General features: G+C 37.2%; 3 protein-coding genes, 1 non-coding gene and 1 pseudogene across 4 annotated transcripts; 1 reads left to right on the top strand and 4 right to left on the bottom strand.

Moving 5' to 3' along the window:
• Window positions 1-204: 204 nt before the first annotated feature.
• Window positions 205-2,789, bottom strand: LOC103339586 (uncharacterized). Its single transcript, XM_008242908.2, has 7 exons — window positions 2,412-2,789; window positions 2,249-2,336; window positions 2,101-2,171; window positions 1,859-1,972; window positions 1,632-1,744; window positions 575-674; window positions 205-361 (listed from the first exon to the last, which is right to left on the bottom strand). The coding sequence occupies exons 1-7, from the start codon at window positions 2,725-2,727 to the stop codon at window positions 267-269; spliced, it is 897 nt and encodes a 298-aa protein (XP_008241130.2). The 5' UTR covers window positions 2,728-2,789; the 3' UTR covers window positions 205-266.
• A 74-nt stretch (window positions 2,790-2,863) lies between these two features.
• TRNAR-CCU (transfer RNA arginine (anticodon CCU)) lies at window positions 2,864-2,936 on the top strand. The gene has a single exon. It is a non-coding gene; the product is annotated as a tRNA-Arg (tRNA).
• Window positions 2,937-3,180: 244 nt separating this feature from the next.
• On the bottom strand, window positions 3,181-8,796 carry AMP1 (Peptidase M28 family protein). The gene is made up of 10 exons (XM_008242907.2): window positions 7,721-8,796; window positions 6,289-6,531; window positions 5,810-5,962; window positions 5,613-5,681; window positions 5,429-5,516; window positions 5,182-5,265; window positions 4,974-5,062; window positions 4,362-4,475; window positions 3,695-3,829; window positions 3,181-3,534 (listed from the first exon to the last, which is right to left on the bottom strand). The coding sequence occupies exons 1-10, from the start codon at window positions 8,669-8,671 to the stop codon at window positions 3,355-3,357; spliced, it is 2,106 nt and encodes a 701-aa protein (XP_008241129.2). The 5' UTR covers window positions 8,672-8,796; the 3' UTR covers window positions 3,181-3,354.
• Window positions 8,797-11,185: 2,389 nt separating this feature from the next.
• Window positions 11,186-12,381, bottom strand: LOC148914719 (uncharacterized protein At2g34160 pseudogene; annotated as a pseudogene).
• A 2,690-nt stretch (window positions 12,382-15,071) lies between these two features.
• On the bottom strand, window positions 15,072-18,343 carry ANT1 (aromatic and neutral transporter 1). The gene is given in 4 exon segments (XM_008242906.3): window positions 15,072-15,555; window positions 15,558-15,705; window positions 16,603-17,250; window positions 17,744-18,343. Coding segments are annotated over 4 exon segments (1,266 nt in total). The 5' UTR covers window positions 17,957-18,343; the 3' UTR covers window positions 15,072-15,298.
• Window positions 18,344-24,534: the final 6,191 nt, after the last annotated feature.

Here is a 24,534-nt window from a genome sequence, read left to right as displayed (position 1 = left end):
TTTAGTTTTTACCCCTTCAAATGTATGTATTTTGGCCTCCATATCGAATGAGTAAAAGGCCCAGGTGCAGGGTTTCGTTTTCTTCCATTTGCTTTGATTTTGCTCTCTGGTTTTTTTTTTCTTTCCTTTTTTAAAAAAAATAATAATCATTTTAACTATTGAGTACATGAAAAAGAAAACAAATATAAACATTGCAATTAATAATAATAATAATAATAATAATAATAATAATAATAATAAAGAGTACATATCAATGCGCCAATTCCTTACAAAACTCTGTATGATATTAAACCATCTACAGTCTCAACAACTAATCGATTCATGCGTACAAGCAGCAGCAAGTAAGATCTCGCTTTAGGCCCTATTATAACAAAAATATCACCAAAATCAGGTCTTGGAAATTGAAGTCTATAAATAAATAAATAATTTTACCCATCACAAGCTATATGTCGAAAATTTTGACGGTTAAGAGATTTCGAGTGAGAGTTTTGCATATGCCAAGAAGCAAGCATAGCTGTCAGCAGCCTATATTGAATCAAACAAAAGTTCAGGCAGAGCATAAAGAATCACTTACCCAAACCCAAGGATGAAATTTCATCTTGGTGGAAGAAGCTACTTCCCTTTGCTTTTCCTTTCAGGCCTGAATTAATTTTCTCAACAGCAGCAAGCAGGTCCTTAAAGTCGAGTTCAGTACAAGTACAACACACAAAAACTTTAGAAATCGAAATCGACATGAGCAACTAAATCGACACCACAAAATCAAAATTATGCTCGGATATCATATAGCAATCAGTTCATTTGTTCGTTTGGGTGATAAACTATAAAGCAAACTGTGATATTTTGATGAGTATAGAGTAAAAAACTGAACTTTGTAAGTTTCTAATGCACCATTTTTTGTTTTTGGTTTCTATGAAACCAGAGACAATTTGTCAGCATTATTTTTATGTTACATATAATGCCAATATATCAAAATCATTTAGGCTACACAGTGCATTATGCATATTCATAAACTTCGCATCTTGGTTCATTTGATAGGGAAAAGCCATTTTAACTCTATCAATTAGCTTTAAAGATACAGCATATCCATGTGCAAGGAAATTGAGATTTAGACTAGAAATCCATGAACCATGGTTAAATCTGCTATGCAACATCCTCATATTATGTTTCTACACCAGAAGATGAACAATGACGAAACTGCACTTTCTTTTCTGGTCTTTTACCTTTGGGCTTGTCATAATGTAAAATTTTGGGGTTATCATTCTCAAAGGTCTAGCACAACTAACTTGGAATGTTCATCATTACCTTAGTCAGTATCATAAGCCAAAATTGTACAATTCAATATCAATTCTCAATTAAGCAAAATTGTTCATCTTAGAGCTATCAGAATGGTATAAATTCATTAAGCAACTATCCCTGCTCTCCTTTTGTCTTTTCGTTATTAACTTAATTTAATCCATTCTCAATTGTTAGATAATACTGGCTATAATTTCACCATATGATTCCAAAATACAGGTACAGGAGCAGTTCCCTTTTTCATGATGCAGGTGATCAAAGCATTACATTGCACTAAAGTACGCAAAACTTGCAGACATAAATTCAACTACAAGGAACATGAGGTAGAAATTCCATACCTCCCAAGGTGCTAGGCTTTTCATGTAGGAAGGAAGACTCTCATAATCACCCCTAGATACATTTACAAGAGGCAAAGGAACTTGAGCTAGCTTTGGTTTATCCTCACCTTCCCCTGCATTTATTTCACACAGAATGCCAATACCAATATGGGCAATCATTTGATTTTGTTCACAACTAAAGTGATGAGTCTCTAACAAAATGGACCTATAAAGACGACGTTACATACCAAAATCAGAGAGCAATCCATCTCCAGATGCTCCCGAGGTATCCGTACAATGATCATATGACAAGGACTTAAACTCATGCAAAGATATATCTGGATCCTCATTTCTAGCATTAGCTGCAAGATAGTAAGCGATAGAAGTGAATTGCATAGCAGCTAGAAAACAAGTAAGAAAATTCCCAGCATTTTTGTGAACAAGAAATTACAGACAAACAAAGACTTAGGGTTTCATTTCAATTTCTCACCTTGAAATGCTAAAGTGGCAAGGGAAGCATCCGAAAGTCCAAGCTTCTTTAAACTCAAAGACTCGTCCAATCTAAGCAAAAGCTCACTAAGAAAACACAAATGCAAATTCAATTTCAATTCCAATTTTCATTTCTTTAATAAGGATACAAAGAGTCGTCTTCTTCATCACTGATACGTGGATCGAATCCGTCCTCTGGATCAACCGGCGTCGTTTCGTGATCGTCAATCTCAATTTCTACGTCAAAATCAGAATTAGTCAACAATTACGATTAAATATAAGGGCGTGTTTTGCCGGCGAGAAAATGATTACCGGGGTCGTAAGCGGACGAAGGAGAGAGACGACGTTGGAGGTGGAGGAGGCGGGTTTGGTTGTCCTTGTAGACCTCGGTGCAGTGGCCCAGGAGCTCCTCGAAGGAGACGGTTCCGAACGACATCGTTTCGAGGAGGTTGAGCTGGGTGCTGGCGGCGGAGACGCGGCGGTTGAGGGATTGGAGGAAGGTGGACGACGCCGTATCGAGAGGGATTGCCCGGCGGTCGACTGAGGTTTTTAGGGCGTTGCAGCTGCTCTGGAGGTGGTTGCAGAAGGACGCTACGCCCTTGCACAAGCTCCGTATAGATTCCTCCATCTCTCTCTCTCTCTCTCTCTCAAATTCTGAAGTTCTGAAGAATCTGCTAATTTCTGCTTGTTAATTTCGAATTAAATAGGCGGGAAGCTTATCAAATGTGTACATATGCAATTAACGGAAGAAGGTAGAACAACAAGCGCCTGTAGCTCAGTGGATAGAGCGTCTGTTTCCTAAGCAGAAGGTCGTAGGTTCGACCCCTACCTGGCGCGAACCTTTTTACATATTGTTTCAATTTTTTCAAAAAAAAATATACATTTTGCCTTTTTGGTTTTAGTTCAATTTATGAATCAATAATAACACTTTTTCTCTCGTGCCCATTTGACTCACTTTCTTTTCTTTGTATTAATGCGATAGTTAGAGAGGAGGATTCGAATACGGGACTTTGAGTACAAGTACCACTTGAGTTATACAACCCCCTTGCTATTTATAAGAAAAAAAAGCTTCTAATCTCTATATGTAAAAGCTTAAAAGCTTCATAATTTCATTCAGATAACTTTATTACTGTGTACAAAAACTGTAGGTTTACATTACAGGGCAAAAAGATCTATTCTTCTACTCATTGCTCTCATACATACAAGTCAGGGCGGAGATGTTTCTGAGGTTTTCTTTTCTTTTTGTATACATTTATCAGAAAATTTCTCTTAGAGAACTGGCTGCCCTCTGAATGGCTCTGGCCACTCTCCAAATCTCATGCTGAATTTTGGCCTGCCCTTCTCTCCCACTCATTCTCTTTGCTTGAAATAGTGCATCTGCTACTCCCGGAAAGAAGAATAGTTCACTTTCATGGTCACTAGAAGGCGCATAAACCTACAAGAAGAAGAGGGAAAAATTATGCAATGTGCTTGTATGACCTCTCCTCTGTATGTCAAAGGCCTACTGACGCGTACGAGACAAGACTACTACTACAATTCAATATGTAATCATTGGCCATCAACTTTAGCGAACCAAGGAAAACAGAAGTACTTACAAGATGCTTGAACCAGTGTCTTCCTTCAAGTCCATCTGAATCAAGGAAGCCTCTTTCGGCAAGCATCAGCCGATCATTCAGGGCCCGCTTCTTCAACAATACCAACTCACTTGTACTTTGTACATCTCTCAGCCTCTGCATTTCAAAACAAGAAGGATAAGTTTCACTGAGTTTTCCAAGAAGGGAAAAAAATTCAATGCAGAGATGCATCTGCGTAAAAATTGAATTTCTTTCCCAGAAAATGTGAACAAAAATTGCATGAAGATATGCAGTTAAATAAAACAAATCTAAGACTCAATTGCCCATATGCATGGACCAGTGGTACTATTTGATTGTCATTGAACTGCATTAACTCCCCGTTTATCCGGACGAGGAATAATATACCCACGGGATTGATTCGATTGCTGTGGTTGTCTTAGTTGTTCCAGACCATATTGTGGAAGTGTTTAAAGCTTTTCAATGCTTCTCTTGGCATGACCTAATTGGAATGCTCGACCAGAAAAAACAAAAAAACCAAAAAAAGAACTAATTCGAATGTTTTGAGTTGACATGAATAAAATTTTCAATTATTTTTTAATCAATCTTTGACCATTAATTTTGACTAATTGACAGCAAAGAAAGGCTAGTATAAAAAAACAAAGAGTTTTGCGTAAATTTCTGATTTCACCTGTGCTTCATGTTCAACTTCTTTGGCGGCGTAGGCAAATTCCTGAATTGCTGTTGTGAGGGGATGTAGAGATACACTCCCATCCAACAAGCTGCTCAAAACATCTTTATAATGCTGCCCACAATTCGAAAAGATATAGGGTTAGTATTAAGTTCAAAAGGGCCAACCAGATGCATAAAGGAACCTTAGGCTGCCCATCATTCAACCACAAGCACTTATTTAAAATTAAAAAAATGCTTTTGTCATTTCTATCTTAATTTTATTCATTCTACCTTGCATTCATGGGACCTTAAATTTGTGCCTATTTCAAATATTTGACTTTGCTTTTTTTGAACCAAAAACAAAACTTCGATTTTTAAGAAGAGAAAGCCTTTGTCATAAGTGATTCATCTGACACTCAAATCCAATAAATTACTTTGGAGAAACTGTGCTGTATCTGAAAGACATTTTTTATTTCGGCTGCCCAAACTCAACTTAAAATTATATAGTTTAGCAATTCCCAATTCCACCAAACAAAATCAGTAGGGAAAAATGTTAACAATCCATATTTCACATAAAGAAGAAATTTAAGGGAAAAAAAAGTTCTTAACACTACTCGGAGAAGATTAACACCTTTAATTGATCCACATAAGAGAGGAAATTGAAAGGTAGAATTGAATCGTCAGCCAGGTGAAGGGCTAGAAGTCCCCATATTCCAGCAACTGAGAAAACCACAGGAGAAGTAACATTGAACTTTCAACAATAAAGTAAAAGTCTTCAAATCTATTATAAAAAACCCGATAACAAATACTTTTGTGGACAAATGCAATAGTATGCTGACCAGCCACATGACGCTGAAACAAAGGATCTCCAAAGTTTACCATCCAGTCATAGGCATCAAAAGCAGTGTGATAGACGGGAAAATCTGAACAAGAATGAAGATTCATCACTACTGCAATATTAACATGAAAACTTAACTTTGCTACTCGACTTACAAGCAAACCTACATGTTCATACAATTTGGTAAGCCCTTAAATTTTGGCCCAAAAATTTGTCAATCCAGAAATATGGAAAATAAGAGGGTGTACCTCTCCCATAGTACATATCAATGGAAGGAACTCCTGCATGTTGCACAAATGGGGCAAAATCAGAATCCAGTGCACTAAGTCTTTGGATCTGCAAATCCATGACAGAACATGCTCACCAAAACAGTCATAGCAGATAATACTTGAAAGTATGGAGCAAGAAAGGGAGTTGTGGATGTTCACTTACGTCAATGCTTCTATTTGCAGACATCCACGTTTCATATACAGTGGCACCCTCTGAATCAGGATCTTTAACCTGAAGTCAGATTGAATACAAGTTAAGCACATTTACTCAAATACAGGCGTCAACACCGACTCACATCCATGGAAACTGACCATAATTTGTTTATAATTGTAGGCATTGTCTATGATTATTTAGTTTACCTTCTTTGTAACCTCAACAATAAGATTGTCCAGCTGAGGAGTCGCACGAACAAATAATCCTGGCCCTTGAACTGCACAGTCTACATTAAGGTAGGCAACAGCTTTGGAGCCCAAATTAGCAAGGTTTTGTTCAACCCACTCAGTAGATCCTACCTGAAAGGATAGAACATAATGAATTTAAACTTGAGAGATCAACACATTGAAGTTTTCAGATAGAACAACTATTATTTAGTATTATGTAAATACAAACGAAGAGAGACACTAATCTATTCCATGCATATACAAACAAAACAAGTGCACTACTTGGATCATCCATAGTGGAGTCTCTAAAATAATTGCAACTGCAGCTCTGTCACCAACCCACGGGTCTCTTTTAAAATAAGGATGGGTGCCCGGATTCAGCCACCTCTCTTCCAAAACACAAACACACAAAAACACTGGTTAACATCAACTGGCAATTATGATTAAGAATCACCTACCATTCCAAACTCTTCCGCGTCCCAACTACAGAGAATAATCGTCCTCCTAGGAATCCAACCCGAACGCATCAAAAGAGCGTATCTACGAGCAATGTCAAGTAAGGCTGCAGTTCCACTATTGGGATCAACAGCCCCATATGTCCATGCATCTCTATGGTTGCCAAGCAGCACATAGCGGTCAGGCTCCTCTGCTCCCCTTATGACAGCAAAAACATTATGAATTGCCACCAACTTTTTCTCCCCCTAAAATTAAGACACATAAAGCACAAGATTAAAAAAAATATACAAGGAGAGAGGGAGTGGGGAAGAATGTTATCAGGGGATAAATTGTAATAATTTCTCCTTATTTCTTTAGGGTTGTTTGTTTCAGAAACTCTAATAGGTAGATAAACAAATTATTTAAAAGCAAAAGAGGAGAATATAAAAGAATGCAGAAAGACATTTATCGAAAGGAGATATCGATGACATGGTAGATGATGCAACACAAAGCGACAGAACAAAAGGCTTTCTAACAGAGACTAAAAAATAAGCTCTCATAAGCACAATGAAAGAAACATGTGTACTCCTCAGCAAACGAGTATAGAATTTCCACATAAATATGAACATTGTGGCACTCAAAATTCTCAATATTGTACAGTTATGGAAATGTCATCAATCTTATTTAAACGTTTATTTAATTCAACCAAATTATTTGCCATTTCTTACTCTGCATTCTTCTCTTATGCTGTTGACAGAAGGAAAAAAATAGCATTTGGCTACGCTTCCTTAAATAGGTGAGCTTACTATGAATTGAGAGTTTGGGTGTAACACAAGTTCATATGCGCAAAATATTGGGGAAATGAATAAAACACATGTATAATATACTGCCCAAAAACATTACAACCATTGGCTACTCTGTCTGATCCACACCCGAAAAAATGCAGGCAATGGACTCAGTCAAGCAATTCTCCTGTGGCAACACCCATAAAATGATATTCCCACAACTAGTATACAAAAGCCATGATTCTAAAAATATTTACTGCAATTTATAAGGTCAAAATTTTGAAACTTTCCAGTTATCTAATTCTTAGCTAAAAGTTTGCAAATTGAGATACAGACAAACCAAGCAAATATTTCCACATTTGACTAAAATTTCAGTCAAGTCAATAATTCTTCCAAGATTGGTCCCAAATTCTACTAGCTTTTCCACAACACTGTTTCCAGCAAAATCCCAAATTTACAGCTGAAGCTAGACCTCCCCAGTGCCCACATCCAATTTTGACTAAAACTTTTACACAACTGCCAGTCTGGATAACAAAACAGAAATAACAGAACACACAAAAGTCAAAGAACACACATTCTAATCAAGGCTTTATATCAGAAAATTTCCAAAACAACTTTTTCCCCCACATTTGACTAAAAACCATGCAACAGAAAAAAATTTGGCACCAACCTGGTAAGTGAAGTTCACCACTGTTGGGCCAGGCCCGACACCCCTGACTCCGGCGGGCAGCGACGCTCGCCATTGATTGGGCACCGGAGAGCGGCCCAGCGTCGCCAGAAGGAGCTCGGCGGCCGTCGCCGACAGCGGCATAGATGGAATTTTTGGGAACCTCTTCAAAACCTCAGGGTCCTCCGGGTCCAGTCTCTCGGCTCCGTCAACCCCGGCCCACCCAGGGGTCAGTGGGTCCCCCGCGCCGCTTCTCACAAGCCCCCTCTCAAAACCCTTTTTAAACCCATCACCCCCCTCGGTATACAATAGCACAGCCAGCGCACCGTTCTGCTCAGCCTTTCCAATCGCTTCGCCTCTGGGCAAGTCACCGCCTCTCTTCACCAGCACTACACACCCGCTAACGTTCACCCCCAGCTCCGCCAGCGCACGATAGTCCTCGTCCGTGCCGTGGTTGGCGAACACCACCTTAGCGTGCGCCGACCCGGAGGGAGAGTAGGCGTGGTAGGCTCCGACGACGCCGTTTTCAGCGGAGAGACCCTGTTCGGTCAACGGGATGTCCACGTGGGAGCCGTTGCTAAAATGCGCGGACAGTGAGGAGCGGAGTGGGTAGGAGAGGAGGGAGTTGTAGTGGGCCGAGCGGGTGTCGAGGCCCAGGCCCATGAAGTGGGCCCTGACGAAGTGGGCGGTGTCGAGGGAGGGCCGGGTTCCTGCGAGGTGAGGGTGCAGGGTGAGGGCGCGGAGGTAGGAGGCGACGGTGGCGTTGGTGGCGTGGGAGAGGAAAATCCGGCGGAATCGGAGGGCAGTTTGGGGATTTGAGGAGGAGGGTGCAGGGTGGACGTAATGCAGAGTATAAAAGCCCAGAATGCAGATGACGAGGAGAGAGAGGAAGGTGCATGCTGCGGAGGGCTTTGAAGTGAAGAGGGTGGTGGGATTGGGCAGACGTTGACCCATTTTGACTTTTACTCCAAGAGAGAGAAATTTTTTTAGTTCAGAGAGTTATGAGTGAGAGAAGAGGAGGGGAAGAGAAACAGAGGGGAGGGTGGTGGTGGTTTTTGAGGAACTTGCTCTGAGTCTGTGCTGCTATTGACAAAAACACTATAAAAGTTCGAGCGTTTCGGTGGGAATTACTTTTTTTCTTTTCTTTTTAATTGTTTTTTTTTAAATAATTACAAACGATATTAAAAAAGAGAATTCGAAAATGAAATAGAAACTCGGGTGCAGAAATATCAACTACATGTCTTTTGCGAGTTTTTATTTTTATTTTATAGAATTTACTTAAATCAAAACTATTATACCATAACTTCGAGTTTGTGAGCTAATAATTAGTATTTTGACCTATAAGCTTCTTGATTATGCATACTTAGTGCCTTTCCATGAACATGTTAATGTTGTGGGGTTGACATAAACATTAAAAAATAAAAGTTTATAAGGTCGAGTGTGGTTATCACAGTGGTTATAGCCTTCCCCTTTCCCCTTGTTTGGCACTCAAGATTGAAATTCCGGAATTTCTTTCCTCTTACACGATTTTAAGAATCTTTTTACAAAAAAAATAAAAGGGTGGATTACTATCATTTATCATCAACAATTTTTGATTCAATGGGGAGTTTTGTCTTATAAATAAAAGTAGAGAATATATTCCAAACTATTTTAATATGTTTTTTAATACAAGCCTGAATTATTTCAAACCTTCGTTGAGGCATACCAATTTTTTATATATTTAAACTAGCCCCTTGTCAATTGGTTTTTTGTTTTGTTTTGTTTATTTTTATTTTTAAACTAAGAAAAGATAAAATGGGTAGTTATGTTCCATAAAAATAGGACACATTATCTTATTTGTTTTAATATGATAAATATAAATTGACAATATTGTCCTCATTTAATTAATCATTTCAATTTTTAATTGTTTACATTAATTAAAGGCATTTTCTGATATTTTGAATGTTTTCACCATTCTTTGCCTTTTATTTTATACAATCACGATATCTTGGATGTAAATTAACAGTTCATTCACTCTTGCATTTTTAAGAAACAACCATTAGATTAATGTTCAACGATGAGTGAACACAATCATGTTTCTTTCACTATGACATTTTAAGATTTTTTTATAGTCTAGTCCGTTTTAAGAAATTTTTTTCCGGCCGCTAGTTTAATTTTGATATTACATATTATAATCCAATTGCAGGCCATTAATTAACAGAAAACTCAATAGAATATATTACAAAATACCAATCCATTATATATATATATATATATATATATGATATAAAAGAGAATCTATCTTTTGAGGACCTTTCCTAGTGAGAGGGGTGATAATACAGTTAGGCTCATTTAAGATCTTATCGAGAGCAATTACTCTAATTCTATTACACTAAGAGAATGAATCTCTCTTAAAGAACGATTTGTTGAAACACGACTTAATTTTTTCTTTAATGACATTTATTGACCAAATTGATTATTTTACAATAAAATGGTTCGCTAGAGTTTCAATTTTATGCTCCAAATTGCAAAAAAAAAAGTCAATAAATAAAGACAAAACGAAAAAAACTTTATAATAAAAAAATAAAAAATCAATGGTCCATTTAAAGAAAACAATTTTGATATAAAGCAAAAGTATTATTATGGAAAGTAAACGACAAGTTGACGCAAGCAAAAGAGACGCTTTCAAGGCGATTGAGCTGTGATGTTTGGGCCCACCCAGAACTTTTAATATTTTTAGTTTGGTGGCCCACCAGATTTCTCCCAGAAAAAGCGAAAGCAAAAATATTAGATTAAAATAAGGGAGGGAATGTGTAGGTATCAGCGGCAGTGCATGATGTCCGTGTTTCGGAATTGGGCCCCACTAGAATTTAAAAGTAGAGGCTCCATCTCGTTACTATGAGGAGGAATCATGTCCACCCATCTCGTTAAACATAGTAATCTTTGTCATCGAATCCGGGTCAAACTGGTCCGGTTTAGACCGGTTCAAGTAAACCGAATTGGATTGGTATTTTCTTTCTCTTAGTTCCCTTCCCTACATGTCTCATATAAAATGCTTAGACGGGACTTGTCTTTTTTTTTTTTGGATTAACTACACTTTAGTCCTTAGAGGTTTACGGTCAGTATCGAAATGGGCCCTGAGATTTCAATTTTATCAATTTCATAAACTTTTCACCTCTAAATATGACCAATTCACCCCGATTCGTTAGATTGACCGTTTAGTCAAATGTAATAAATGTTGATGTGTCAATTGCGGGACCCTCACAACCCATTCCAACTAGTCCATGTGAATGGCATTTTTGGAAGAAAAAAAATTTTAAAACAAAAAAAACAAAAAAATCCCCAGCTGTAGCAACCCGCTATCTCCATCTCCCATCCACCCTTCGTCGGCCCTCCACAAACCCCCCTCCCCCAATCAATCCCAGGCCTTCCCCAACCTAAAACACGATCAAACATCCAAAACAAGATCAACCTCACAATCAGAACCAAATATCTCACTAGCCCTATAAGTTGTTGCCCCAAATTCATAATTACCCAAACCTAAAAAAAACCTAATTTGTTCAATCCAATCAAACTGAGCCACAAAAAGAGAGAAATAGAGGGAGGAGGATAGGGATGACGAAGAGAGGGGGAGAGGGAGGAAGAGACTGTATTTTACAACAAATCCTAAAAAGGAATTTTATCACAGCTAAACAAACACCACTAGAGAGGCAAACCTAAGAGCAAAAGTCAGACATCCACCAGTTTTTGAAGACCTAACAGCGCGTGCACCAAGCTAGATATCAGAAACAACAAACTTCAACTATGCTCATACTCAAGGGCTTCCTCTACAGCAACAACATCCATTATCTCATCAAACTTCTCAGACTTTCTGAGCAGTATTTCAATCTTTGCCTTTTGAATTGGCTGCCCCCCCTGCATCCTCCTTCATGTCAATTGTAGAAGTCGTGATCCTCTTCCTCAAATGCCAATCCATTGTTCTTCAGAATATCAGCAATGGTAACAACAGTAGCAATGGCCATTCCAAGGGCAGAGAGCTCCACCTCATTGTTCTACTGCATGTACCTCTTGGCAAGATTGACATAGAAGAAGAGGGGCTTTTTGGTATTTGAGACTTGGATGCGATTCTTCTTGTTGTTGTATGATGAGTCCGTGATGTTCACTCCCTTTGTGACACCTTCCATTGTTGCTTCTGCTTCTTTCCTCTTCTTCTTGTTTTGCTCTACAGGGAGAAAAGAAAAATCCTAATCTCCTCACAGTCCCTCTGAAATTTACCTGAAATTTATAGGTAAGGGTTATTGTTTTTGATTGCTTGTTTGTTTTTTTCGTTTGGTTTAATTTTTTTTTTTTTGTGTGTGGGTAATTCTAAGTTTTTTGGAGGTGGGTTTGGGATTTGTAGTGAGCGAAGTGGTGGTCAGTGTGATTTATTTGATGTTTTTTTCTTTTCTTTTTTCTCTCTGATTTACTGGAAAAATTTACTGTTTGGATCTAAAATTGCTGAGAATACTGGTAATTTTGTTCGACTTTTTCTGAAACTTTTTGGTGGAGGTCGACTTAGGGAGGGCCTGTGGAGGTCGACGAAGAGTGGCTAGTGGAGGGAGACATGCTAGGATTTTTTGTTTTTAGTTTTTTTTCGGTTTTGGAAAAAATATATATTTATATATAAAAAAATATTCTTTCATTTTATTTCTGAAATGCCCTTCACGTGGACTAGTTGGAATAGGTTGTCAAGTTGGAATGGGTTGTCAGGGCCTGTGACGGGTCCCACAGTTGACACAACAACATTTAACGTTTGACCAAACAGTGTCAATCTAACGGACGGGATGAATTGGTGCATATTTGGATACATTGGGTATGAAATTGATGAAATTGAAATCTCGGGGTCCATTTCAATACTCACCCTAAACCTAGGGATTAAAGTGTAGTTAACCCTTTTTTTTTTTTTTTTTGGGGTCAAGGACGGGACTTGTCTTGGTGATCGTTGGATGCATTGAGATCATTGTACCTAATCGGATCATCGTTGGAACCCATATGGTGATCATTTTATTATGGATTAAGAATTTCCTTATTTAGTTGAAATTTTCATATGTGAGATTAAAGAGTGATTAAAACATACTAATTCAAACTCATGTTTGGCTAATTGCCCTAATTATGTGGGAAAGTTGTCACTAACTAGAAAGCTGGGATAACTTATCCCAATCAAATTAAGAACAAGCACATGGTTTGTGTTTAGGATTCGAAGTTCATGTTCAGATTTTTGGATTCGACCTCTAAAATTTAAAGTTTGAATTTGAGGCAGACTTAGAGTACAATTTTTTATACCCAATTTCGGGTTTTGAGGTCTAGGGTTTCGAATCCATGTTCTAAGGTGTTGAGCTAAAGCACAACTTTGGATCCAAGGATTCAAACTTATGGCCTAACTCAGCTCGAGAGTCGACGCTATAGGCTTGAGTTCTGAGGTTCATATATGAAGTAGGTTTTGGGTTTGAGTATGGAGTTCGAGGTCTACATCAAACACATATATAGTATTTCCATTACTAAGATGGAGTGGATGGAATTATGTTGTCATAACACCATGATCCATGTTCCATTCACCCTTGGTATTGGATTACGAATAGTCACAATCACTGATATTTGTAGCCTACTTTTTCAGGGTCGTGGTTGATATGAGAATGGGCAAAAATATTAAACTTCTCAAAAAGTTCTGGCAAAACCAACAATTCCCTACCTTTTCCACCTAAACGAAAAGGGAGTTGCACCAAGACAGCTAGACTGCATCTTCTAATAATTGGGTTAAAGTGAAGACAAGACATGAGAAACGGGACCACTTTATTTCTCTTTCATGTTCGGGGGTGGATTGAGTCATATAGAGTCAGTTTCACATTAGCTACAAGTCCCCAAGGAAAAAGCCCTTTCATTTCCACCCTAACAATCAAGTGTTGTCTATTGCCCTCTCCCACACGAATATTTTTGTTCCTTAGTGGCAAATCTTTAGTAGATACTAATAATAATCAAATTTGTAGGTGTCATGTCATGAAACAAACCCTTGCTAAACGAAGACGACTTTTCACTGAAATCGTCTATCTTCTAAGTCAGACTCCAAATATCATTTATGTTGAATGAATGATATTTGACAAAATTGATATACACGAATGATATTTAACAAAATTGAACCATAATGACAGTTTCGATCATCAAACAACAACATTATATAATTTATTACATGTATGTACAAATAGAAGGTCCTTCGGAATTTTTGAAATTTTGCCTTCTACCTAGATTTTTACAATGTCAAGAATGAGAATCAGTGTCTATTTTTCCCTTTCACTTTCATTTCCCACTTTGTAATCTATGCCAAAAAGCAGAGTGGGGTGTTCATGCCAAGGTGAGTGGCAAGAGCATTAGCTTTGATTGATGCACCCAAATCTGATATGCCACCAATGAATGCAATCATTTGATAAATTATTCAGCTTTGTAGATAAAGCCAGGCCTATTTTCGGTCGATTTGGTTCCTTTTTTGGATTTACGAAAATCGAATCAAAATTTTATAATATTTCTTCTTAGAATTATCAGAACCAAACAAATGGGAAATTCGATATTTTCAATAGTAGAAAAAGGTGTATGCGAAGTCCGCAATTGAGAATCGAATATCTTTATGTAATTTAAATATAGAGAGATTTTATAATGCATAGCGGTATGTAACTTAATATGGAAATCTGTGGAACAAATTATTCTTCTGGGTTTACTATATATTGCGGTGGCATAATCTAAACTGTTCATTGTGAAAGTTCATGTTTAGAATTAGAGATCATTCGTTCATTCTTCATTGGCACAATCTAATATGTTTTTATGATACAAGTTATATTGGGGAAGGAGGGAATCGAACACAGGATCTCGGGTGAACAAGAATTCTATAATGAAGGTTTTATAAATGGCCCTTAGGTGAAGTCCTATTTCTTAAACATTGGATCAAGTTGGGATAATTGCTCTTAACCAAAGTCTCTTGCCCATATAGGTGTTTTTTGGGGGTCTGAATTGCTGATGGTATGCTATGTTGTCCAATGACCATGATTTTCGTAGTTTTAAACATTATTATTCTTATCAGGTTGGGCTTTAGAGTTGGGCTGGACTTGGATCCAACTTGTGTTCTTTTTGGTTCAAATGAGAGTGACTCTCTAAAGAGGAACTTGTGTGGAGTTGCCTGCTCTATTTTCGTTTATCAAATTAGCATCAACAATGGCAACCTTGGTTGTGCTTGTGACATGTGACTATTTTGCATCTCTACAAAAATCTGAACCAAAAAATAAACAATCAAAACAATACTGAGAAGACAAATGCAAAAGTTTGATCACCAAGGAAACAATGCAATAGAAAGTAAGGAAAAATGTGCTTTCTGGAGACAAGAAGAATTCAAAGGATCACATTTCTGAAGCAACTGACAAACAATTTAGGTACAACATGAAAACAATATTATACATTCTGCTGGTACATCTAATCTCGAAACCCAGATACAATATACAGTATCTTTTGAGGGTAGTTCCCTTGTACAGTTGCTATTTATGTATCTTATGTAAAATTTAATGTTTTGAGTGAAGAAGCTCTTCAAACACCAACTATGGCATTGTAAGTACCGTAAGCAGCGAAAAGCATTCCACACAATAAAATGGAAAAATCCACGGTTCTCCGCCAGAGTTTTAGAGAAGAACCCAATAATGCTAAGTGAAATGTAGCTGGCAAAACAAATGAGATCAGTGCACATACAGTACTCCCCACAAGCGAGGCAAATACTGCAAACCCTGGAACACATGAGGCCAAGACTGCCAATTGGATCACCACCATTGCTCGAGTCATGTATATTGCAAATTTCCAATTCGTGTTGTTGAATACTCATCGTTATTGTCATGAGCCTTCTGAAACCATTTTACTTTCGCTAGCTTTCCCTCTATGATCTCGTTAATTGGGTGTAGCATGATTGGGAACGTAAATATTAGCCCCAAGCACAAACCAATCTGTTACCATGCAGTCAGCCAAAAGATCAGCCAAAATCTCCTACAGTTACATAAGGTATAATTGAAAAGAAAGACATTCTGCATCAACCTAGTCAGATGTTATGATTACTACCTACAGAACTTATCAAGAAAACTATATATTGAAAAGTAAAAACCCATCAAGCAACCTTGAAACCATATTTTCCACCTGGATTTCACATGCCAGTCAATGTGCATGGTTACCAAGTCATCAGTTCAGCTATTAAATCATGATATCTTTGCTATGGGATCAGGGAAGCACACTAAAAGATAGTTTACCTTAATAGAATTTATTTGATACTTGAAATTAGAGAAAGACAAATTGAGAAAACTTCAGTTCGTTGTAACAATATATGCATGCATATCAGTATATGTATAAACATAACAAGTACTTCCCTTATACTTAAAGATATATCATAATTGTATTAACTTATTATTATGCCAATACCATATCCTTTTTGGGCAAAGCAATTATAAGGAAACAGGAAGACTGATGAAAACTGAAATAGTGCATACCAATCATGAGACAAATATTACTATATATAGTTTGGGAGGGGAACTATTAATTAAGCTTCTAAGAAGGTGGATGATGGTAATTTGATCTATCTTGCCAACTAAGCCTAAGCTCAAGAGACTGTTCCAACTAAGAAATGTACATTCCTTTTCATTTTTCTGTCCAAAATGTATTTCTTACAACTTCTTTAGATATACCCACAACCCACAGCCACCAAGAACGTCTTATCTGAATGGTAAATCTAAATTTCAAAGCATACCCTAAAAACAGAAAAGACAAAGACAATAAAAGTAAGCATGTGCAATGAAAATTTGAAAGCAAGATGAGTGTTGACAAGTATGACAGGGAAGGTTAGAGTGCATTACCTGAATCACTATGGCAGACCAATTTCGAGGGAGATTGAGAGTGACAGTGTCTCTGGTTTGATCACCGTAAGCCATGTAACCGGCGAATCCGAATAAAACATAGACAAGGGTTATACCTGTCAAAGCCTGACCAAGCAACCTTGGGAATGAGGTTTTGTCTCGCATAGAACCTTCCAGAGCTAATGTCATCCCAAACCCCTCAAAACAAAACACTGCCACGCCTCCTGCAAATGGCAACCCTCCTATACTTGATGTGACCGCGGTCCTATCACTAAAAGAAAACTCACCCTCGAATGCCTGCTGTATGTCTTCTTTCACCACAAATAGCATAGCCAACAAATTGCAGACTGATGCAAAGACACTAAAGGGTGCTAAAGCAGATAGACTGCCTATCCAAGACAGCCCAATTTCAATTGGAACTAATAAAAATATACAGGAAGCAACTGAGAAACCGTAGCCATTCAATATCGATGAAAGGTTTTGCCCAACAAATACAAGATACGCCACAGAGCCTCCACATTGGGCAACCAGAATCACAGATTCGGTTATATAACGACCTGTCCTTCCCATGCATCCATAACCCAAATCACCATAAGTTTTTCTATTTGCTGAGTCTTCTACTGATGCCAACTTCTCCCTGCATTCCACCTATTCATTATCACGGAATCAAAACATAAAGATCAATTTTAAACTTTTCCCCATCCCCAAGGAAAAAAAAAGGTCCGACTATACCAAACAGAAATGTGAATTAAGAAGGGGAAAAAAGAAGATTACTGTGTTCACGAAGATTGATCTAAGCGGGTCATATTGTAATCTGAATGATTGATCTAAGTGATGTTTGTTCAAATACATCTCCAAATAAATAAAACACCTAAAACGCTCTAGACATTAGCATAGCATGTTCATATACTCTAGCAACATAACAAAAGTCACAACTTAACATGTCAAAATAATCTAAATGCCCAAATGAACAAGTTAATAACATGTAAGGTAGTTTGAAAATGTAGAGTCGAACAGTCTAGCAATAATATGCCACATAGTCTAACAACATAACATCTCGAAAAGGACGTTAAACCAAAAAGAACAAATTAAAACAAGAATGAAAAACTGAAGAAAAAGAGAAGGAGCCGAAGAAACTAACAAGGAGGAGCATGCAGTAGTAGGTGCCGAGGCCAGCAATAATCACACCAAGCGAACCCGCAAGCCAGCCAGCGATTCTCAAAGCGAAAGGGAGACCCAAAACGCCGGTCCCAACAACGGAAACGATTATATTTCCGAGAGTCTGAGCCGCAGAAGCCCCAGCTGGCTTGTCAAGCAAAGGAACCGCCTTGCTCTGTCCTCCACCGTACTCCATTGTTTTCTGTCTGTGAAACTGAGAGCTTGAGAACTATAACTATGGAAGACTTCATGGGTAGCTAGCAAATTCCATGGTTGAATATTAAAAATAATATGGGGGTTTGGTTGAGAGTGAAAATCTTTGATAAGATGAGATCTCATACGGGTATTTTTTCTGGATATTGGTTCATTGCACCAAACCTGTCCAAGTGATGATGATAATTGGGTTTTTCGATGGAATCTTCTTTTTCTTTGCTCTCTAAACTTGGAAAGGTTTAATTAGATGGGGAGGGTTTGGTATGAGTCGCGCTCAGAGCTCCATGTGAGCTACAGTCGATGGGAGATTCTGATTTTATCAACAGATGTCGAATTCTACGGCGACCTTCCAATCTGTCACGGAACACAAAATTTTGTTTGCTTCTTTGAGCGATATGTGGATTCTGTTTTATGTGAAACGTGATAGCACTGTTTTGCTATTCCGGTTTATTACAGCATGCCACACATTATACGGCATGTCATGTATTTTCATCTGTGATTAGCTCGGAATAGTAAAACAATATTTATGCACATCATGTGATGAGTGAGATAGTAACTTCCGTTTCGTGCAAATTTATTCTCTTGTCTTATGCAAATTTTCGTTACTTTGTCGATTGCGAAAAGTTAAGACGCGGCATTATATGATAAGCGCGAGGAGAATCCATGGGAGACTCGTCTAGTCCATATAGGATTTTCCCTAAACCCTAATGGTAATCAGAGAGTAGATTTTTTTCCAAAGTGATTGTCAACTCTACAACAACAGTCCATGCGCGTATAAAATGCACATCTAGCCAAAAAACCAAAACAAAAAAGGAAAAGAAAAGAAATCTAGAAAACGAAAGAAATCTAGAAAACAATGGAAGAAATTTAGAAAATAATGAAGGCAAATTGAGAAAAGAGTAAACAGCTGAATTGCCTCTTGAACTATCACTTAATTTTTCAATTTTCCCCCGATCTTTTTTTTAGTCAATTAAGGATATGAATTAATTTTTTTAGCCAATGTTCACCCCCACCATCATATTTCTCAATATTCCTTCTATCTCTTCGTCAAATTTGGCATGCGTACACCTTGTGACAACAAATTTGATAACACTCAATAATATGAAAAATAGTAAGGGTATAGCCAATAGGCTATTTCTGTTTTAGGAATTTAGTGAAAACCCCAAAGAAGCAGCCAGCTCTCAAAAACACCCAAAATCTTTTCAAAATGACGAAAAAGTCCATTATCTTTAGCATCAAAGACATGCAAGTCCAGAGCTCTTTCCTCCACCATCAGCATGTGAAGAGACCAGGCCTACATGTGAAGATTTTGCCTTCAAACAACCAGACCATGTGAAGACTTTGTCACTTCGTTGCTCTTCTATGAGCTAAGAGCCAAGCAAAACCACAAACCTTAGTAGGAACACTAGATTTCCAAATCATTCACTCTGGAACAAGAAATTTCATATCACACAAAATAAAAATAAAACGTCTTAAAAGAGAAAACCCTTGATGAACCCAGTTCCCACTTCCTCCTATTTGACCTGTGTTGTGAACTGAAAATTCTCCAAAACTGTCAATAATGCTGCATCTTCCACTTGATCTGCCCAACCCTTTGCTTAACCAGCCACAAATATAATTTTCAACATAAAGGTAATTTACCTACTTGCAAGTCTGTTTTTCTTCGACCTAAATCCAGAGTTAGAGCCAGAATATAAATTCTTCTACCGTAGTATTTACATATAACACCATCATTTTATATGCTAAGAGACGACATTGAGATTTTGAAATATACACAAGAAGTTAATGAGGTTACTCCAGTAAGTTATCTGTAGGAAAGGTTTGTCAGGAAATCGACAAGGTATGCATCTAAGGAATGCTATGCCAACCAATAAAGTATATAAGATAATGAAAAGTTTGAAATATGTTACATACAAGTGTTTTCTTGTGTGTAACGGTTATTCTCTCGGACTTGCAATTTCAAATTCAGACATATGATTAAGAGGACAAAGTGCCTTCACACCACCAGGATATTGCACTACGGCACCAAAGCTGTCAACAGCTATGATTTTACCTTTCACCAAAAGGCAGGCTTGATATCTGAGTTAGCAAACACTGTCCGTTCAAAAGCACTGGCCTGCTTCATAGAAAAGCAATTAAACATACTAAGTATGCTCCAATGAGATTAGTGAAAAACAATGATAACATACCGTCTTCTACACGCAGATATGAAGCTCTAGTTGTGCAACAAATCAATTGAAAATACTTGAAACAGAAGGTGATATGATGGCAATACAGCGACAATACAGGGGAAATACAACGGCAATACATGGGAAATACAGCAGCAATATCAGGGCAATAGGAAGGCAATTCAATGGCAATACAAAACTCCACACTCCCACTATAATTACATTCTAACAGACTTGAAAAAATTGCAATGTATAATATGGTTGAGATAGATACATAACACATCCACACTAATTTCAAAACAATACATGGTTGAGATAGACATTGGAAAGTTACAAATTGAAGGAGCAAAAGCTACTTGTCTAGGTGATTGTGTCTTTCCCCTAAGTCAAACTAAGCTAGACAATTCCAGCACTGACCAGCTTCTGGATCTTGTTAACCATATGCCTTATCTTTTACTCACTAGAATATCCGTTGTGTCACTGCCCACGCTCGTCATCCAGTTCATCATCAAGTTCAGTCTAGTTCTAAACACCATGCCTGATAATTTGATTCATGAGACAATCTAATGTAGACAAAAATAAATAAGTTCAGAAGCATAATCACAGATAGAAACTAATAGAAGTGGCTCTAAGTAAACCTCAGCACAAAACATTTTTCTCTTATTTCTTGCAATTTAATTTCACAAGCAGGACTGGTGTATATCAATTTCAGGACATATGTCACTCTTTAAGAGTGATGGTGAGAACAAGGGCAGTCCACAGAGGAGCAAGGGTGGTCAATTGACCCCGCAACCCAAGAATCCGCCACATGAGGAAAGAAATTGACCCTGCAATGGCTGGATGGCTGGGCAAGTCATGCCCGCTATCTGTTCGAGGAAATGCCTCAAAGGGACGCATCATCTTGAGCGCAGCAAGCAACGTTGCGCGCACCGCGCTTCTGTTATGTTTTCATCTTTTGCTTCAAAATGATGTCGTTTGTTTAAGTTTTTTGTTGTTTTAAAAACATATTAAAGTAAACAGGGGCATGAGCAATAAAGCTGCTACTCGTGAAACCCCACAATCCCGGATAGGGTGGGCATCTAAAACCGAAATATCGAAACCGTACACTAAACATACCGTACAATATCCAATTTCATACCAATTTCATTAGGATGAGGAGATATTCGGTACTATACCGTACCAATAGAGTATGGTATGGTAGCGATATCAAGTATTTAGGTACCGATCAATCTTACCGTGATCGAATCTTGAAATATAATTTTTTTTAATACTGAAATATAAGTATTTGTGTTGTGTTGTTGATTCTGGATTATGCCATTTGTGCTGTGTTGTTGATTTCTTGCTTTTTCTATATTTTTGATAGCCTTTGTGTGTATGTTTATAGAGCCTTTTTCTTTGATTCATTTGATAATTAAAAGCTGTTTGATAATTAAAAGCTGTTTCAAATAGAAACATATAAAAGCCTTTCTGTAACCATCACTTGAATTCCATTAACTTTTTTCTGTGAGATACAAACAAGAACCTCCTGTATTAAATTTAAAAACAGTATTATTCTACCCTAGAATAGTTTTCAGAGTGGCCTCTCGGTTCTGTTAGTTTGAAGATCAGTATCTTCATTATTTTGTTCTTAAATTTCCATGTATGCATTATCTATATGGTTTCTTTCATTGACTAGTCAGACGTGACAGTTTTGGCATCATCACTGTTAAAACAATAATAATATAAAGAATCTTTTGTTAAAAATTGACTGAGCTTTGTTATTGGGTATGTAAGCCATAAGGCATAATGCATAATTTTAACTATTTTGGTTTGTAAGACATAAGGTATGAGTTTTAACCATTTGTATTTGATGAATCTGTTGAATCTGTTGATGGATATTGATTTGGTTGATTTGGATGTTGAATATGTTGATGGATATTGAATATATTGATTAGGATTTGGATATTGAGTTTGTTGAATCTTTGAATCTGTAACTTAGGCATCACTTATTTTGGTGAATGAATATGTTGAATATTGAATTGGTTCATTCTTTAGTTGTGTCAAGTTGGTACTGAAATGGTACCGATACCGATTTGGTACGGTATGGTGCGGTACTAACTTTGCAGCGATAATCTCATACCGTACATATCGGTTTTAATTTCCAGATATCGATAGTGGTACGAGTTCAATACCGTTCCGTGCCCACCCCTAATCCCGAACATTTCAAACAAAATATACTATTCTTTTTTTTTTTTGTTTGCCGAACCCAACCTTGCTTTTTCTCTCCTTTTTCATTTCAGTTTTTGCTTTATGTATATATATATTTTTCTTTGTTCCTTTTTCTCTTTACTTTGTGTTTATTTTTTATTTTGCATTTTCCTTTTCATATGTTTTTCTTTATTACATAATTTTAGCTCATTCAATTTTATAAATTGTTGTTATTTTGCTTTTATCTTATCTTTTCTTACTTGTTTCAAATAATTATATTTCGAGTTTAAAAAAAAGTTATTGTCTTGCTATTTATTTTTTCCAATACTAGAAACATATATAAATAAGGTTCAACAAAACATCAATATAGTTGTACCCTCAAGATGAATTGCATAGTTGACTATCCTGCAACATTTATAATATTTCTTAGTAGGTTGATAGCTTTAAAGTTTCCTATTTAAGTGATGAATCCTTGTGGATTGGTTAATATAAGTTTTGTGTTTTGGGGGATTGGTTAATACAGTTACTTTATTGTTTTATTTTTATGGGTCTCTTTGTTTGAATTTTTTGTTTTTGGTGAGCTTTCATATATTGACTTTCGGATAAAATTTTTTTTGAACCCATACACCTTTTAGTTAAAGTGATAAAAAAAACCTCTATATATTGTAATGAGTTTGATGGTGATATTTTACGTAGGACATTGGGCTGCAATTTATAGTGATGTGTCTCTCCTCTAAAAAACCCTAGCAGAGAAAAAACACTACCCAACTCTTCAACGCCGCATCTTTTGGGGGAGGTGGTCTGCCCCTCCTCCCCTCCTCTTCCTCCTTTTTCATTCTCCTTCCCCCCTCTTCCCTCCTCTTCCTTTCTCTCTGTTAATCTCTCCTTGTTTTTGGTTTTACCCCTCTTTCTTTTACCGCATCCTCCTCACCCTTTGTGGTGATTTTGCTTGGGCTTTATGCTCATTTATGGAAGTTCTTCGTCTATTGTTGTCTCTTATCGCCACCTCTCTACCACAGACCTTCGCTCCTCGTGTTCACGGATGCCTCCTCCCCATGTTATTCACGTCAGTCATAGTAGATCTGTTTAATTGGTTTGCATTTTCATACGATTTGTATTGATGATGTTTAGTTGGAATTTGGTACTGGTTTGCATTTTCATACGATTTGTATTGATGATGTTTAGTTGGAATTTGGTACTGGTCTCCTTCTAGGTGGACCCCCTCGTTGTGAAATTCATGCGTTGCTATTCATAGGTTTAGGGTCCTTAGCATATAGTATGAACCACCAACGCCTCAATTTTAGGGTTAAAACAAACCTAAAACCTAGGTGGTTGCTATCAAAAAGACGTCTCACAAGATAAAATCTATACTCCAGTTTAACTATTGACACCATGAATAACGGGCTATGACTCAGTAGGCTATGCAATGTCCTTTTACAATTCAAATATGATATTTACAACCAACTATAGCATTAATGACAATGTAACAATTTCTCAGCTCATCAATGAGCCTCATGAAAGCTCTCGTTACCATCCATACCACAACCCACTCAAGTAAGCCCTGCGCATTTTGCGTGGCTTTGGCTCACTTAAGCTTGTAGCGTGGCTAGGGTGTATAATAATAATGATTTTCCGTTTGGCATTGCATGTCGCTTGGTGTGCTTGAATTTTGTCACTTTGAATAGGGATATGACGCTTGATAATTAGTTTGGGCTTATAAAGCTAGTGCTTATTTAAACTCGTAGCATGATAAATTGCATATTTATTTGGTATGGCACGTGAATCATGACTCGTGCGAGCGTGAATGACGAACTTTCACGTGCTCCAAATCGGGTCTTTTCTTAATAAGGCATTGCATTGGGCCAGGAATTTATTTGGGATCAACCCTAGATTTTTGGGCATCAACAATGCCCTATTGAATGTTTTGGGCTTTTTTTATATGAGATTTTGGGGTTGAGTTTGTTTAAGAAATCAATTCATAGTTTTGTAATTTAAAAGATTATTATGTTGTGAATGAGCTTTGGGTGTGTTTCTAAAGTCCATTTTATATAAGGTTTTTATTTTATTTTATAATTTAGGCTTCTATATTAGGTATAATAGTGAATCTCCCTATAATTTTCTTTTATGTTAAAATCAGTCTTAGACAATCTGGGGCCGTCAGATTAAGCTTACATTTTTAAAAAATAAAATTACAAAAGCATATTAA

This window comes from Prunus mume, linkage group LG8 (genome assembly GCF_029339155.1).
Source record: "Prunus mume cultivar Tortuosa linkage group LG8, ASM2933915v1, whole genome shotgun sequence".
NCBI classification, from domain to species: Eukaryota; Viridiplantae; Streptophyta; class Magnoliopsida; order Rosales; family Rosaceae; genus Prunus; species Prunus mume.
Note: the sequence above shows the minus strand (reverse complement) of the source record. Positions and strands in the feature narration are given on the sequence as shown.